Below are 16,604 nucleotides of genomic sequence, written 5' to 3'. Positions count from 1 at the left end.
CCTTTTTGATCTTTGACGAACATGGCCTCCGCCTCCGAGATTGCTGAAGCTCTGTCTTCAACCCTCAATCCAGAACCCAATGCCCGTATATCAGCCGAGCTTAAACTAGCCGAAACTCTCAAAAATCCCGGTGGGTAGAAATCAATTTTCATCACGGTCAAAGGCGCGTCTGACTGGGTTTGCGACGCGTCGTCATCACATAGGATCTGCTCTCTCGCTCGCACATCTTATATTAGCGCAAGATGTCCCTATGTCTACGCGTCAGATAAGCTCGATCATGGGTTTATAGCATGGAAGGCGTGTCTTGATCGTATTTCTTTGGACCAGCACTCCGCAAACGTGGTTCTGAGGAAATACGTGCAAGAGCACTGGTCGCCGTTTTTCCAGCAGTTCAGAGGAGATGCTCCACCAAATGAGGTATGTACAGGAGTCTTTCTTTCCTGAAGCGTGACTGATGCTTATATGCGGCGAGGGTAGATCAAAGCTCAAATCCGTCAAGTTGTATTCCAGGGACTTTCAGACCCTGATCGCAAGATCAGGACCCTTTGCGTATGTTCAAAGCATTTCATTATTCCATCTGTCTTTTGACAATTTTGACACACTTTAGGCGCACACATTATCCCGAATTGCCAACTGTGACTGGCCAGACGAATACCCTGATCTTCTATCTGGCCTCATCGGCCTTCTCTCTTCTGGCTCTACCTACGCCGTACACGGCGCGATGCAAGTTTTCACGGAATTCATCAAGCAAGACTTGACGGAGGACCAAATTTTGCCAGTTCTCCGAGACCTTCTGCCGGTATTGCTTTCGATCCTAGGAGATCATGAGGTGCGTCAGTGTATCTTGAGCCGCTCACGTACAAACGAGCCAGATCTGAATACACTATTATTCTTAGCAACACACGCCACTGACTCGCTCACGTACCATCGCGGTCTTCAGCCAATGCGTCGAGGCTCTATACATGGTTAAAGACCAGCATCCACAGGCCGTAAAAGAAGCCTCTGCCTCTGTCCTTCCCGCGTGGTTAGACGCCTTCAAGGTCCTTCTTGAACTAGACCCGGCTCAAGATGTAGCCACGGAGAACTGGGATGCTCTCGCGATTCGCGTGGAAGTCTACCGAGTGAGTTGGACCCTCCTAGCAATATGCTTTATAAGTTTTATTGATAGGATCCCGTAGACCTTGAGCATGATCCATACTTCTTTCCTTCGACCTCTCACCCCCTACTTGCCTGCCTATCTTTCAGCCTCTTTGAGCCACCTACAGACTCTGCTCCCCACATTTACCGCGAACTACCTTCACTCCTCTGGTTTCAGGCCACAGACACTTGAAGACGAGCCTCAGGAGCTCACCCGCCTAATGGCAGCGCTCATCGACTTCGTATCCAGCGTAGCTCGCGGCGGTAAAGCCAAGTCGTGGTTCGAGACAGATCAGAATCAAGCCGGAGGCAATAACCTGGCGCCGTTGGTGACGATGTTGGTACGATGGGCACAAATGACGAGGGATAACGAGGAGGAGTGGGCAGAGGACGCAAACTTATTTGTGGCGCAGGAGGAAGACGAGACGCAAGCGTACAGTGTACGCGTCGCCGTATTCGATCTATTCCTGGTATGTGGACCCCTACGCATCTCGCGCACGCGCACTGACGATTATTTGTAGTCACTTCTTGACCGTGCTCCAGTACCGACTGTCCAGGCGCTTCAGTCGACCATACGCGATATCGTTGCCGAGTCGCGGCAAGCACGCGAAGCTGGTAACCCAGACTGGTATGTCTTCGTCCTGGTATCGGTCACTCGCGAAACTAATGGTTCTGTGCGATCTTCAGGTGGAGGCCATTAGAGGCCGGCCTGGCTGTCATCGGTTCTCAAGCCGAGCCTGTCCAGGATTGCATCGACGATGAGGAAGCCAGCGAGCGTCCCAAACCTCTTGATCTTGAGTACTTACTGGCAGAGGTCATTCCATCTCTGTTGACGCTGTCTGGTGAGTCGTTTGATGAGCCTCGTTCAAAACCGAAGTATATAACATGGATTGCTTGACGTATGTAGAATGTCCGTTCCTCCAAGGAAGATGCTTGGTCTTCGCCAGCCGTTTTGCTAAATTGCTGCCTGCCCACATCGCGGGCCAGTACCTCGACGCTGCTGTCCAAGTTGTTGAATCTGCAGACACAGGTATTCCCTTCAAAATCTCCGCCATCAAGGCTATCCATAAGTACGTCTGCATCGATCTTGGGTGGTCCGGTTGAATGCTGACTTTTGACGAATGACAGCTTCTGTCAGGGCATCGATGACGCCGCTGTCTTGCCTGTCGTACCACGCATCGCGCGGGACATCGGACCTTTCCTTCTGCAGGCTACGGAAGACACTCTATCCTTAGTCCTGGAGACCCTTTCGGTCGTCGTAGAAGTCGACCAAAGCAAGTGGGTGACGCCCGAACTTGCCAACGACCTCGTCCTTGCTCTCCTCGAAGTCTGGATGAAGAACATCAAAGGTATGTATATATTGCCATTGCGGATTCGCGAGTTCGAGTACTAACGGACATCGATGTCGCAGACCCAATATTCCTCTCTATGCTCACCGACATCTTCGCCACCCTGGCGTCGTCTCCCACATCTGGTGTCTACTCCACGGTGGTCTCACAATCGCTGCCCAAGCTCAGTTCTGCAATCCGATCATCTACTAAGGAAGAGTCGTGGGTCGCATCCTCTGCTATTGAGTTGGTCGGTAGCTTGGTCGAGGGTGCGCAAGAAGGATTGGGGGATGGTTTCTTCGGGACTGTGGCCGAAGGTCTATTCAACTGTCTGAATACGGCGGAGGACAGAGATGTTTTGCAGGTTAGTGACCACCAGAGCGCCTTGCACGTTTTAACTGATGATCATATGACACCCAGAACGGTGTTTCGCTCCTGACGCTCGTCGTTCGCAAAGACGTCAACCAGCTCGTGCAGTGGACCGATTCACGTGGTCAAACCGGCCTCGCAAATACGCTATCCGTCGTTGCGAAGTTATTGCAGAATGATGACGAATCGGGAGGCTTGGTCCTCGGCAACCTCATCATTCAGTTGCTGAGGAGGGCAGGAGAAGCAGTGTTGCCAGTATTGCCAGAGTTGCTGCAGGCGATGCTTGCGAGGATGAGGACAGCGAAGACGGCCTCGTTCCTGCAGAGCCTGATCATTCCATTCGCATTTCTCATCTACAACCAAAGGGATGTCGTTCTTGACCTCGTCGAGTCTATCACGCTGGACTCGAATCAGTCCGGCATCGCTGTGCTGTTGAATACGTGGTGCGAGAATGCGGAGACGTTCCAGGGTTTCTGGCCCACAAGGATCTCAAACTTGGGACTGTGTCAGTTGTTCACGGCAGCGTTGACGGAGGGAGAGCGGAGGCAAAACCTACTGATGAACGTGAAGGGTGATATCATCGTGAAGGAGGAGACACGGAACGGTGAGTCAATTTCTCGGACTGTTTTTCTCTGTTTCCATACCATTCTGAGATCCCTCTCTGATAAACGACATCCGTGTGCTTCAAGTGATCATGACGCGATCAAAGACGAAGATTGGTTTGTTTCCTCAATTCCTTCTTGCCTGCTGCAAAGTCGAAACTTCCGCTAACCATGCACTCTGGATCCTATCATTTAGCGCCACACGAGTTTACGTCGATACCCTTCCCGGTCAAAGCTCTCAAGTTACTCCTACACGATCTCCAGACCAATGGCGAGGCCGCAAGTATGGCGGCACCAGATGGTGCATCTGTTGACTCTGACGATGGCGTAAGCTTATTCTGTTCGAGACGACCTTGTATTTACTAATTTCTGGTGGTCAGGACGATGACTGGGAAGAAGACGGATCCACCAAGGGCGGCAAGATCCAAGGTTTCACGCCTGAGGAGTTCCAGTACCTGTCTGAGGTGATCAACACCGGTGCAGGCGGCGTATCGTTCGATAACGATGAGGCTATTGGGCCTGATGAGGACGAGGATTTGAGGAGCGACCCTATTGCACAGATTGACCTGAAGGTTCGTCTATCTCGTCTTGTATCTCTCTCTCCCTTGGTGCTCATAAAATGCTTTCGCATAGACGCATCTCGTGTCCTTTATTCATGAATGTGCAACGCGCAACCCAGGCCAGTTCGAGAACTTTGTCAGTCAGCTGAACAAGGAGGAGATGGTCGTCGTCCAGAGGGTCATTCAGGAGGGAAGACAGCAGTGATCGCTTTCATGAAAACTTGTATTTGTGTCAAGACGTGCTCGGTGGGCGGACTGGTTCATTTTTCCTGCCTTGGTCGTTTGCTGTCTGTATACGATGGATCCAAGATAGAACGGGTGGGGACTCAGAAGAATTCACAGGTCCAATGGGCCATTTTTGAGCCGTCGGATACGTGTGTGGCTGGTGGTGTCAGAATGTGACCGCGTGAACGATCTCTGGGTCGTAGCGGATCCGGCCGGGGAGTCAACTTGTTAAACTTGCACGGCTCCGGATGAATCATCTTTTCCTTCCTCAGTGGCATACTTAAGATCTGATCAACTGCTAATGCTTTTTTTTCTTTATTCTCCGCTTTCATCTCGTTTTCGACATGTCTTCTACTTCTGCTCAAAGTGTTGCTCCTCAGAACCCCGACTTCAGGCTCAAGGAGGGCCACGAGTCACTCTCGCCAAAAGACATGCTGGAGCTAGCTCGTGTTGGGACTGGTACTGCGAATGACAAGGGTGACCTTGTTCTTGTTCCCGTCTCTAAACACTCCTTTGAAGAAGAAAAGTAAGTCATACTCTCGTAGATCACCATAGCCAAACCAGTTACTAATGGCATCGTCCTCCAAATAGGACCGACCGTCGGATCTACATAAAGTCTCTGAATACGACATCGGCAGCATCCCCTCAATCTCTGGAGGGCGGCACGGCTTTTTGGCTCGATAGCAGGACTGTCGGGCATGTCAAAGTCGAGGAAAATGACGGACGCAGCCGATCTTGTCTCTATGCTGTAGCGATCGAAGTAAAAGCAGACTCTGAGCTCTCACTTCAGCGTCCTGTTTTCGTTGGCTCATTTCCTACCGACTCCACTGCCAATTTTCGGTACTCGAAAAAGGCTAAGATATTGATCTTCTCGGACTATGTCCATGCCGATGGAGATCTCACAAAAGTGCACGAGAACGATGAGGCATGGGATAAGAGGGGTAATTCGGCACTTGTATACGACGACGGGTTTGAGAGGCAGTGGGATAATTGGACTGGGCCCAAACGGTCATCTCTTTTTGCTGTCAAGTTCGACGCTGACGCCGTCGGCCGTGAATGGCGCCTCGACGGAGAGTTCAGGAATTTATTAGCTGGTACCGGCAATGTACGCGTCTCGTTCTCTTCCACGCTGCTCACTGGCGCTGATGCTCCATCACAGCATTGCCCAGTCGAGCCCTTCGGTGGAATTGAGGACTTCGATGTGTCTGACCATCAGGTCGTCTACACGACCAAGGATTCCGAGGTACCAGAGCCCTCACATACTAGGCAGAACGTGAGTCTGAGTTTAGTCTGATACATGACACGATGGCTCATAGTCGGCTACCCAGATCTATACGGTCAATGTCCTCACAGGCGTAACACTGAAGCTTACCTCCGGCGTCCAGGGCACAACGTTCTGCCCTGTGTTTAGCCACACGGGAGGCAAAGTTGCGTGGTTGGAGATGGATAAAGACGGATACTACGCGGATAGGTAAGCTTCAGAGGTGAGGACGTGTGCACTGTGAGTTATACTGACTAATTTGTCTGCCTCAAAATCAGTGCGAACATCGTGATATACGACTTTGCCAATGACGTGCGTTTTACCCTCACCAGACCTTGGGATCGTTCGCCCAGTGCCGTCGTGGTGAGTAGACGACATACACTTTCCTCGCGGTCTTCTTCGCTCATTCTGATCGGATGGTAGTTCTCCGAAGACGATACCGTGTTATACCTCCTCGTGCCCGATGAAGCCCGCACTAAAATCTTCGCTCTTCCTCTTCCCCCGACGCCGGCCATGTCTACTACCCACCCAAATTTCCCTGAGCGATACAACGTTCCAGTGGCACTCACCCACAATGGCACAGCCAGCGGTCTTCAAGTCCTTCTCGGAGGCCGTCTATTGTTTACTTTGATGTCGCTCACGTCCCCGAACGATGTGCACATGCTGAGCGGCCTTGGAGCCTTCGAGACTGAACTAACGAACTCTTTCGATGACGATACTGTGGCTGAGGCATTGTCAATAGTGACGGTCGCGAAAGTCACTCGTTTCAACGAACAATCCTTGTCGTCCAAGGCAATAATTTCTCCCGAGTACTTTACCTTCGAGGGAGCAGAGGGTAAAACGGTTCAGGGGTGGCTGCTCAAACCTTCCGGCTGGGTGGAAGGGGAGAATAAGAAGTGGCCCGCGATCATGATGATCCACGGTGGTAAGTGGGCTGTATATGTTTGACAAGGCGCTTAGAAAAACCTATCTAACCAAAGAAATATATCGTTATGTATGACAGGACCTCAAGACGTTTTCGGCGATGTATGGTCAACGAGATGGTGTCCCGTGGTGCTTGCGCATCAGGGATACTTTGTCGTCATCATCAACTTCAGTACGCACCTCTCGCAACCGCTGTTCGACGAGTGTCCCAGATACAATAACGTTACGGACCACTCTCATAGCTGGTTCTACATCTTTCGGTCAAGGTACGATACGCTCTACAGTAGATACCTTAAGGCAGTTACATCTCGCTGACTGTATATTGTTTATTGTATGTGTAGACTTTACCGACGCAATAAACAAAGACTGGGGCGGGAAGCCCTTTGTCGACCTCAAAAAAGGATGGGACCACATCCTAGGAAGATACTCTGAGATAGACACAGACAGGACCGTCGCGATGGGCGGCAGCTGGGGAGGTTACGCTATCAAGTATGTGATCTGTTGCTACCCTTTTCAAACACTTAAATCCTCCAAGATTGCTGATGGAGCTTTCCGTTTCTCTGTTGATTTCTTCAATCCCAAGTTGGATACAAGGTCACCCGGAATACGGCTTCAACTTCAAAGCGGTCGCATGCCACGACGGCGTGTTCGATACTCATTACGATGCATACACCACCGATGAAGACTTCTTCGTAAACCACATTCTCTTTCCTTCATCTGGATGTTCCCCATTCTGGCTGATGAACGACATTGGATTCGCATAGTATAAGCATGAATATGGCGGCCATCCTTGGGAGGAAGGGGCTAACGAGATCGCGGAAAAATTCAACCCGAGGAACTTCGTCCAGAAGTGGCACATTCCGCAATTGAATATACACGGTGTGCACGATTTCCGTCTGCCTCTCACCGACGGTATAGGGGCGTTTCACGCACTCAAGCAGTTTGTATTTTGTCTGCCTTCTCCACTAGATGAGCACACGCTAACATGGCATGCACATATGAATCGCTCTCATTCTCTACAGGCGTGGCATACCTGCCCGTTTGGTCGTCTTTCCTGACGAAAACCATTCGGTTTTGAAGCCTGGGAATAGGTTAGCCATCGAAGTTACTATCAGTATTCGTCCGTAATAATTGACCGGAACGTCTTTTCTCAGTCTGAGATGGCATTTCGAAATTTTCAGATGGTTTGATGCATTCCTTGAAAGGGAAGGTTGACGTGGATGAAATACATGATCCTTTTTATGTCGAACTGCATAAGAGATTATGAAGATTATAACAGTATGAAGAGACGACGAATTACCAGCTGCAACATGACTACATAAGCACAAATTCACAACAAGACACAGTACTCGTATTCCTTCCGTACCCTGAAGGATCCTCAGGTCAGGAACGGGCATAATAGACATACTGCGGACCAACTCGCTCGACTCCACAAATCCAAGTCCAAGTCCATTCGTATTGTACAATACAGAGCGTCATAATATGAGGGGGTAAGTACCAATTAGCACCAGTATATGGTATGCATACTACTACCGTCTATGACCCACGTCCATCTGAATCCTTCCACGATACTTACTGTATAAATCATAACTTAACCCACGTCCCCCTCCCAACCATTCCGATCCTCAACCCTCAGCTCAACTTCTCCCCATCCTCTTCTCATTCCAACCCGACCCGTCGCGCGAACGTCCAAAATCAAGCCCTCCCGTCGATCTTCGCCACAACCTGTGCATACGACTTCCTCTCTCCATCCGAACCATTGCCCTCGGGTTCGCTCTCCTCACTCGAGACATACTCCCAAGCTTCGTCCGTTCCCAGCCCTAATCCCAAGCCAAAGCCTAAACGAGGCTCCCGATCCTCGAGCCACTGTCGGTCGTCGAGGACGATGACGGATTTGACAGGCGGGACGACTTCGAAATCATCTGTGCAGACCATAACATTATGAGCGTAAATAACACAGATAACGAGAAGAAAGTGAATCGAATTGAAACGCAAAACACTTACCACGAACCCCACCGCGCCTCTTCGCAGGCCTCACAAGATCCAACAACCTCACCTCCGTCTTACCACCCTCACCCTTCCCCTCCCCCCGATGTCCCCTCCCACACGTACACCTCGACGACGGCACCGGCACATCGACCGCATCCAAATCCCCGTCCGCGCCCTTCCTCAACGTCAACCAATCCGCCTCCACCTCCTTCTCCCTCTCACCCAACGCAGCATACTTCCTCTCCTCCGCCTTCAGATCTCCGTTCATGTTGTGACCATGACCGTGAGCGTGCAAACCAGAGGGTTTCACCATGCCGTGCTTCGAGCCCCGTCCCTTCGCCCGATCACCAGCTTTCTTCGACCGCTGTTTATCGTGCGCTGCGGCTCTGGCGTCCTTGAACGCAGGACCCGAGAGAATCGAAAGGTCTGGGTATTCGGTGGTGGCGGCTAGGATGGAGTCTGTGTCTGCGTCAGAGTCTGGTGAACCTCCGAGCTTCAGGGAAGTTTCAAGCTCGACGTCAAGAGGAGTAGAAGAAGTGTGCGTAGTGACAGTAGCAGTGGACATGAGTGAAGAAGATGGGTTACGCGTAGGGGTTGGGGAGGTATTCGACACTGGAGAGCAACTTGTGAGGGTATACGTGTCAAAGGTAGTGGTGGTGGTGGTGGTGGTGGTGGTCGCAGAAGAAGAGGGGTCCGTTCGTCAGAGCGAAGTCCGAAGAAAGGCCAAAAACCGACTCGGGATGACACAGTCTCGCTTATAAGGCTCGATGTCTCAGTCTCAGGTTCTCGAGCGGAGGAGCGGAGGAGTCGGGAAGCGGGAGAAGTGGGGCGACCGACTAATAATGGTGGCAAGCGATACGGCAGGCAAGAAACGTCGGGGAGATAGATAAGTGCCGCTCTGCCTGGGAACACGATTGAAGGTACCAGTACAGTTGGACGATAAGTGGAGAGACGTCGACGGGAGGGAGCCAAGTCGGGCTGGGTCTCCTATCTAACTTATACCCCGAGCCACTGTCAGTCTAGCATAATGCATAATCTATGACAGTCAGTGGTGACCTGTGACGGCGGTGGTCCCCCGCCACGGTTGCGGTTGCGTCAGACTCCAGAGCCAGAGCCAGTTCGAGTGCCTGTAACTGAAACGATCGCAAGAACGATTGATGACAAGGATGACAAGAGGGGACCGTTTCGAGTTTCGCCTGGGAACTAGCGCTGCTGTCATTAATTACAGCATTATTAATGCTACACTTCCTCGGGCGTTCGAGTTCGCGGCCAAGTCCCAGAGCAGTTGTATGTCAAACAGAGCTACCTCGTTATACTGTAGGCTATGGGGGAGTCCACAGTTACAATACTTATACCGCACAGGTCACCAGACTTGCCTTCATGATGGATGATGACGACAAAGACGTGAGCATCCGTGGAAAACTTCGCTTGATGGGGTTAGCCGAGGAATAGGGGCGCTCAGGTCCAAATCGCCACCGCCACTTCCATCGCCCATCGTCGTCAAAGTTTTTCTTTCGTGCTCACGGCACATTATTGGACAGGATCACATATAACGCCTCTAAAGAAAACAAAGTGCGCACGCTGAATCTGGCCCGAAGCTTTTTGTCTCCGAATCCGGTTCTGGATTCCGTTTAGTTTCTTTCAAAAGTACGCTGCCCCCCCCGTGTACCGTACCGTTTCACCCCACTCAAAGGCCCATAAATCATGTTATTTAAATCGTTTACGGACCATATCCGCAGTCGTTTGGCTGCAGTTGTGGCAGCGGGACGTCGGGGAGGGAGTCAGTACGACAAGTCACATTTCAAGACGGGCGCGACTGTCTGAACGAAGGTCCCATCCATCCCTCAGACAAAGACCTTCTAGAGATCTATCACGAAATTACATGGGCATGTGCATAGCTCGAGTAGAGGAGAGTATAGGGCACCCTGTGTGCCAAGTTTTATGGCGAGAGACCTTGAACTGCATGAGGAAATAAGGACCAGTGAGAGTAGCCGGTCTCACAAAAGATCCAGGAAAAGTATCAATCATCAATCGCAACACCAAAGTTATAAAAGTCTATGTGTCATCATCAGCATTTCATGCATCGTCATTATCGTCAGTAGGTACATGATATTTCTTCTTTGCTTCCTTCTTCCTGCTTTCTTATCCTTTTCGCATTCCTCACCCCCGAAACGTCTATGGTAAAAATCACAACAACGACAAGCACAGAAAGAAAAGAATACAATAGCGAAAATGGTACAATCTTGAATCATTTTTTTGACTTCGCCGAGGAGAGGAAGGGTCGGATGCCGGGGACAGGGCAGAGGAGGAGGAGGAGGGTGGGGGAGAGGATAGAGGGGAGGGGGGGAGGGGGAGAGGGGACGTTTACTGTTTGTGGAGAGCGGGGGCGGTGAGGCCGGCGGAGAGACCCTTGGCACCGGCGTAGGTCGCAGAGCCACCGAGCTCCTCCCTATAACACGACACAAGTAAAAGCGATCAGCAACAAGGTGGAGGAGAGGCAAGAAGGAAAAGAGAAGGAAAGAGTAACGCACTCGATACGGAGAAGAGCGTTGTACTTCGCGACACGCTCCGAACGGGCAGGGGCACCGGTCTTGATCTGGCCGGTACGGAGGGCGACGACGAGGTCGGCGATGACGGTGTTCTCAGTCTCGCCGGAACGGTGGGAGATCATGACACCCCAGCCGTCGGACTGAGAGAGCTGAGCGGCCTGGATGGACTCGGAGATCGTACCGATTTGGTTGACCTGGCGGGTAAGATAAGACGTTAGTATCGAACGCCGAAAGGGATACTGGGAAGGAGGTGGAGAGCGAACGAACGCACCTTGAGCAAGAGACCGTTGCAAGCCTTCTTCTCAATAGCCGTCTTGATCCTCAACGGGTTCGTCACCGTCAAATCATCACCGACGATCTGAATCCCACTCTTCGCCGTGAAGTGAGTCCAGGCCTCCCAGTCGTCCTGGTCAAAGGGATCCTCGATCGACACGATCGGGTACTTCTCGACGTACGAGAGGTAGAGGTCCGCGAGCTCGACGCCCGAGATCCACTTGGACGGGTCAGAGTTCGGGTTCTTGAAGTCGAGGTCGTACTTGCCCTCCTTGTAGAACTCGGAAGAGGCGACGTCGAGAGCGATCTTGATCTTGCCTTCGTAGCCGGCCTTCTTGATGGCCTCGGAGAGGAGCTCGAGGGATTCCTCGGCGCCAGAGACGTTGGGCGCGAATCCACCCTCGTCACCGACGTTGACGGCTGTACACCCAAGCAATACGCGCGTCAGCCAAGGATAACTCCAAGGAGATGGGCGAAGTACCAAGAGAGAAAAGGTGGGACGAGAAGATGCTTACCATCGATACCGTACTTGGCGCTGATGACCTTCTTGAGCGTGTGGTAAGTCTCCGTACCAATCTTCATCGCATCCGCGAAGCTTGTCGCTCCGGTGGGAAGCAGCATGAACTCCTGGAACGCAAGCTTGTTACCGGCATGCGAACCGCCGTTGATAACGTTGAACGCCGGGCAGGGCATCACGAACGGGGGCTTGACGCCAGCGAGATCAGCGAGGTGCTGGTAGAGCGGGACGCCCTTCTCGGAGGCGGCGGCGTCAGCGACGGCGATGGAGACACCGAGGATGGCGTTGGCACCGAGTTTGCCCTTGTTGGGGGTTCCGTCGAGCTTGATGAGGAAGTCGTCGATTTCTTTCTGTTGGGTGACTTTGAGGCCGGACTTGAGGACCTCGGGGGCGATGATGTCGTTCACGTTGGCGACGGCCTTGAGGACACCTGGATAAAAGCAGGATATATGCGCCGTTGAGATGAGGGTGGGAGAGTGGGATAGGGGCAGATGTATGCGTACCCTTTCCGACGTAGGCTGACTTGTCGCCGTCACGGAGTTCGACGGCCTCATGGATACCGGTGGAGGCACCAGAGGGGACAGAGGCACGGAAGCGTCCTAGGTCGACGTATGAGCACGATATATGCGCATACAAACAGAAGATATCATACCCTTTTCAGTGTAGAGGTCGACCTCGACGGTGGGGTTACCGCGCGAGTCGAAGATCTAAAAAAATGCGATGGAGTCACGATGAGCCCCTGTTTTCGCTCTGCGTTCACCTACATCCACGACGAGCAGCGTACCTGGCGTGCGTGGATCTTTGTGATGGACATCGTCAAAGGTCTAAGATTGGTGGTGAAGGTGTGGTGGTGGTGGTGGTGGACGGACGGGATGGTGGGCGGAAAGAGAAAAGCAGAAAAGAGGAGCGTATATATTCCGACAACGATTTCCCACGGCGATTATCTGCAACCCGAACAGGGAAGAACAGGCAGCAGCGGACGCCACCATGCGCAAAACGATCTAGGTGCCTCGACGCAAGGATCGAGGCTTGGGTGATGCTTTTATTCTGTCTAACGTTGTGTGCTGTTCCGAGCGACCTCGCTCTTCCCAGAATCCTTCTATCGGCTCCGTACCATGTCCACAATTCGCCAAAAAATCAAGTCTCGTGCTTATCAGCACATCTCGCGAAGTTTCAAAGCGTAAAGCGTCGCCGTCCATATAATCCTCGTAAACGGCGATAAATAAGTTACAGGACAACCCGAAGGGCGAAAAGAAAATGCCTATACAAACCTCCGAGTCACCTCGACGACACCCAGCTCACTCCAGCCACAGCCGCAACGACGCTCTGAAAAAAAAACCCCATCACGGCGCAGCGCATGTACCTCGAACGAGATCCGTCAGGCATCCCCGTCGTCGTCAAATCTAGGATCTGCATACCCTGCGGCTTCCGACGGCGACATGTACATGTGTAGATACAATCTCCCTTAACCCGATGACTCGTCTCGGTCCACCCTGCACACACGCACGCATCGATTGAACCCCTAAAGCTTCAAAGTTTGAAGGTTGCACCTCAAGCTTCGTGCACAACGCCGCAACGCAACGCCTTCTACATATCCATACTCTGACCGAAACAGCAACAGAAACCGAAACAAAAAAGCCCACAACCCAAACCTCCTCCGTCCTAATTCCTCTTCCTCCCACCAGCCCCCTTCGTCTTCGTCTTCGTCTTCGGCTTCGGCTTCGGCCCCGTCTTGGCCTCCTTCCTCCCCTGCAACGCCTTCATGACCCTCGCCTTCTCCCTGTTCTTGTTCTTCACGTTCGCGGACGAGTAGAAGTTTGTCGCTTTTTTCTGTTGTTTGTTGGAAATGAGCAAGTCAGTCGGGCATACGGATAGACATGGAGTGAGACGGAGGAGGAAGGTGGGTGTGGCGTGGCGTCGGAGGACAGGGCGTGAGGGAACGGAACGGAAGAAAAAATCCAAAGACCCAGATTGTGCAGAATCATAAGACCCAGATCGCAAGATCCAAATCCACGGAAACGCCAGATCATTTCCATCCTCAAACGACGGATCGCTCGAACCCGGCCACAAATCTCGAACGAGGGAAAAAAGACGTACCTTATTCGTCGTCATCCTCCCCTCCTTGTCCTTCTTCGACGCATCCTCCTCGACCTCGGACGCGGCTTCATCGTCTAGAACGCCCACAAATACAAATACGAATGATAAACGGAAGACAAAAATAAAGGTCAGCGGAAGATCCCGGGACGGGCAAGATCGAATCGAACACAGAACGGAGGGAACGCAAAGAAAGATGACGGACCTCCAGATGCATCGTCCGAACCAGAACCAGAGCCCGAACCAGACTCCATTTCATCATCACCCGCGCCGTCGACGGTTTCGAGTACGCGTGCTGATATTGATGCTGACGACTCGGCATCGCCAGCCTCAGGGAAGACATCGTTCCACGCCAGCACACCATCGTCCCCTTCGTCCCCGTCTTCCGCACCCAGCACCACATCCTCTCCCTCCGCATCGCTCCCATCGTCCTCGACCTCCTCCTCCACATCTTCGTCGACCTCCAAAGGCCTCACATCCTCCGCCTCAAACGTAATCTTCTGCATAATCGAACCAAGGTTCTGCCTCACCCCCGGCACCTTCTTCTCCCTCCTCTCCCTCTCCTCCCTCTCCTTCTTACTCTCCCTCTTCTCCCTCTTCTCACCCTCCTTCTCACCCTTCTCCCTCCCTGCCCTCTCCACCTTCGTCCTCTCCCCTGCCTTAACCGCGCTATCCTTAACCCTCCTCTCCTTCTCTTCTTTCCTGTTAATGTCTTCGCTCCTCTCCGGCGGTCCCACAAAGAACGGAATCCGCCCGCGCACCCAATCCTCTAACAATATCTTCGCGACGCCTTCCCTGTCCGGTTCGCCTCCTTTGAGCAGCCTCCCCTTCATCCGCGCCAACTTCTCCAATAACTCTTCCGCGTCCCATCCCCGACTCACCGGCGCGCCTCCATCCTCATTCACAGCGGGGTCTGAAGAAGTGGCACCATTGGAAGAGATGGCGGGAGAAGACCCAGGAAGTGGAATCCCATAAGTCCTCGAAATATAAACCGGCTTCACCCTCCTCAACAACGCCGGGATATGTTCGCTCGGCGTGGGCAGGTTCGAGATCCTCACCACGCCTTTTAAGACCGTCGATGTTTGTGAATCGGATTTAGCGGAGGTGGGGACGATGCCGGGACAGTCGATTAGGTAGATCCGGCGGGTGAGGGTTATGTATTGCCAGACCTATAGTGACGCCAGCACACAGTGAATATTAAAATAAACGCCAACTCTCGTCCAGAACGCAGGAAAAAGAGGGTGAAGTGGAACGTACCTTCGTCTCCCCAGGAACAGGCGCGACCTTACACACCTTCCCGCTCTTCAACGTATTAATCACGCTTGACTTCCCCACGTTGGGATACCCCACGAACCCAACGCTGATCTGTTTCTTGTCGGAATGGAGCTGCGAGAATTGGCGGAGGAGTTGGATGAGGGAGCCTTTGCCGAAGGAATGGTTTGGGGAGGCGTGGAAGGCGATGGTCGGGTAGCGGGGGGTTAGGTGTTGGATGTAGCGGGCCTGTATTTCGCAGTGCACACATGAATGAATAACCAAGTTTTTGTCAGAGGGGCCGAGAGTGAGACAGAGTGAGGCTGAGGGGTGAGAGTTGAGAGTTAGGGTAGAAAAACGAAACGCACCGTAACCCACCCGGGCACCAAATCACATTTATTAATAACAAGCACAACCTGCTTATGCGCCTTCTCCTTCCTCATATACTCCAACACACTCTCACACATCGTCCCCATCGGATCCCTCGCATCCAACACATGAAGCACCACATCGCTCGAATCAATCACTTTATACAACTCGCCATAGATCCTTCTCGACGTTCCCTTTGCGAATATAGGCTCGATGTAATCCGCGTGCGTCGTGTGCCCTGTAGCAGTCGCAGTCGAGTCGGAGGGGTTGGAGGGATCAAGGGTGGTGCTGGTGGTGGAGGAGGAGGTAGGCGCAAAAGGATCGAGGGAAGACATCTCGGCGGCCAACGTCGCAGAGGCCGCAGCGTCGTACGCATCTGAGCCTAGCTTTGATAGTTCGGCGAACGTGCCGGCTTCGATGCGGGGACGTTTGCGTTGAGCTTTGGGGCCGAAAGTATCCCCGAAGGGTTCGGTCTCGACGATGTGGGAGCGCTGTTCATTATCCGTGCCATAGTCGTCAGTGACTGGGGGGTGCGAGAAGAGAAGAGAGGGGAGAGAGGGGAGAGGAGGATAGGAGACGTACTTTTCGGGTGTTGGGGTTCGCTGCGTCGTCGAGGAGTTGCATCGGTAGTTTGTTGCGACGGAGGAGGACAGAGTATGGATCGTGTTGTTTTGACTGTAGAGACGTGCGGAAATGGTCCAACGCAGTCTGCGAGATGACTCTCGTATTACCTATATTTCCATTTCGAAAGACAACGACAATGAGTGAAGGGACAATAAAAATAAGAATAAAAGAAGCTCGAAAAAAAAAACGCACCAAACCACCTCCGATCAGGCTGCACCCTACCCGGCGTCGTCTCGTCCTCCCCCTTCTGAAATGCCGCAGCCTGGATGATCTTCCCATCTTTATCCCGTATCGCCTTCCCGCCCGTCAACATCTTCAGCCTCTTGACCTTTTTAGCATCCCGGTAGAAGTTCTCGCCCTTGACTCTTTTGAGCGTCGGGCCTGCACCTGCGGTGGAGGTAGAGGTGGAAGAGCGGGTTTTGGAGCCGCTGGAGGAGGGGCCCCCGCTGGATTTTTTGTTGGTGGGCGCCATGCTTGAGATGGCGAAAGGGAGAGGGAGAGGAGGGAGGTATGAGAGGAGCTGGAGAGGAGA

General features: G+C 52.6%; 5 protein-coding genes across 5 annotated transcripts; 2 read left to right on the top strand and 3 right to left on the bottom strand.

Annotated features, from left to right (window-relative positions):
- Positions 1-21: 21 nt before the first annotated feature.
- STEHIDRAFT_170583 (ARM repeat-containing protein) lies at positions 22-4,329 on the top strand (the record flags this gene model as incomplete). Its single annotated transcript, XM_007307350.1, has 17 exons — positions 22-130; positions 204-265; positions 331-417; positions 478-549; positions 608-829; positions 897-1,121; positions 1,179-1,607; positions 1,659-1,765; positions 1,825-1,979; positions 2,045-2,207; positions 2,266-2,486; positions 2,549-2,829; positions 2,886-3,438; positions 3,524-3,553; positions 3,633-3,763; positions 3,817-4,008; positions 4,070-4,329. The coding sequence occupies 17 exons, from the start codon at positions 22-24 to the stop codon at positions 4,199-4,201; spliced, it is 3,171 nt and encodes a 1,056-aa protein (XP_007307412.1). The 3' UTR covers positions 4,202-4,329.
- Positions 4,330-4,565: 236 nt separating this feature from the next.
- Positions 4,566-7,621, top strand: STEHIDRAFT_63291 (alpha/beta-hydrolase; the record flags this gene model as incomplete). Its single annotated transcript, XM_007307238.1, has 13 exons — positions 4,566-4,747; positions 4,813-5,326; positions 5,381-5,494; positions 5,550-5,692; positions 5,761-5,845; positions 5,906-6,407; positions 6,486-6,578; positions 6,649-6,672; positions 6,748-6,895; positions 6,990-7,098; positions 7,171-7,346; positions 7,429-7,497; positions 7,561-7,621. The coding sequence occupies 13 exons, from the start codon at positions 4,566-4,568 to the stop codon at positions 7,619-7,621; spliced, it is 2,220 nt and encodes a 739-aa protein (XP_007307300.1).
- A 224-nt stretch (positions 7,622-7,845) lies between these two features.
- STEHIDRAFT_170581 (uncharacterized protein) lies at positions 7,846-9,349 on the bottom strand. Its single transcript, XM_007307349.1, has 2 exons — positions 8,411-9,349; positions 7,846-8,328 (listed from the first exon to the last, which is right to left on the bottom strand). The coding sequence occupies exons 1-2, from the start codon at positions 8,958-8,960 to the stop codon at positions 8,102-8,104; spliced, it is 777 nt and encodes a 258-aa protein (XP_007307411.1). The 5' UTR covers positions 8,961-9,349; the 3' UTR covers positions 7,846-8,101.
- Positions 9,350-10,759: 1,410 nt separating this feature from the next.
- Positions 10,760-12,548, bottom strand: STEHIDRAFT_133208 (enolase; the record flags this gene model as incomplete). The annotated part of the gene is made up of 7 exons (XM_007307348.1): positions 10,760-10,844; positions 10,927-11,138; positions 11,216-11,637; positions 11,733-12,164; positions 12,238-12,333; positions 12,387-12,441; positions 12,519-12,548. 7 exons carry the CDS (start codon positions 12,546-12,548, stop codon positions 10,760-10,762), a joined length of 1,332 nt encoding a protein of 443 aa, XP_007307410.1.
- Positions 12,549-13,396: 848 nt separating this feature from the next.
- On the bottom strand, positions 13,397-16,544 carry STEHIDRAFT_159854 (NGP1NT-domain-containing protein; the record flags this gene model as incomplete). The annotated part of the gene is made up of 7 exons (XM_007307347.1): positions 13,397-13,564; positions 13,832-13,905; positions 14,034-14,997; positions 15,086-15,328; positions 15,448-15,939; positions 16,031-16,179; positions 16,265-16,544. 7 exons carry the CDS (start codon positions 16,542-16,544, stop codon positions 13,397-13,399), a joined length of 2,370 nt encoding a protein of 789 aa, XP_007307409.1.
- Between the last annotated feature and the right edge of the window lie 60 nt (positions 16,545-16,604).

The sequence above is a fragment of the Stereum hirsutum genome, assembly GCF_000264905.1.
Source record: "Stereum hirsutum FP-91666 SS1 unplaced genomic scaffold STEHIscaffold_13, whole genome shotgun sequence".
NCBI classification, from domain to species: Eukaryota; Fungi; Basidiomycota; class Agaricomycetes; order Russulales; family Stereaceae; genus Stereum; species Stereum hirsutum.
This window is presented reverse-complemented; position numbering and strand designations above follow the sequence as displayed.

What these genes read in the sequence shown, in the direction of transcription:
- STEHIDRAFT_170581 (XM_007307349.1), bottom strand. Translation starts at nt 8,960, where the DNA reads ATGTCCACTGCTACTGTCACTACGCACACTTCTTCTACTCCTCTTGAC. An exon ending in GAGGCGCGGTGGGGTTCGTG is followed by an intron (nt 8,329 to 8,410) that starts GTAAGTGTTTTG and finishes TGGTCTGCACAG; the next exon opens with ATGATTTCGAAGTCGTCCCG.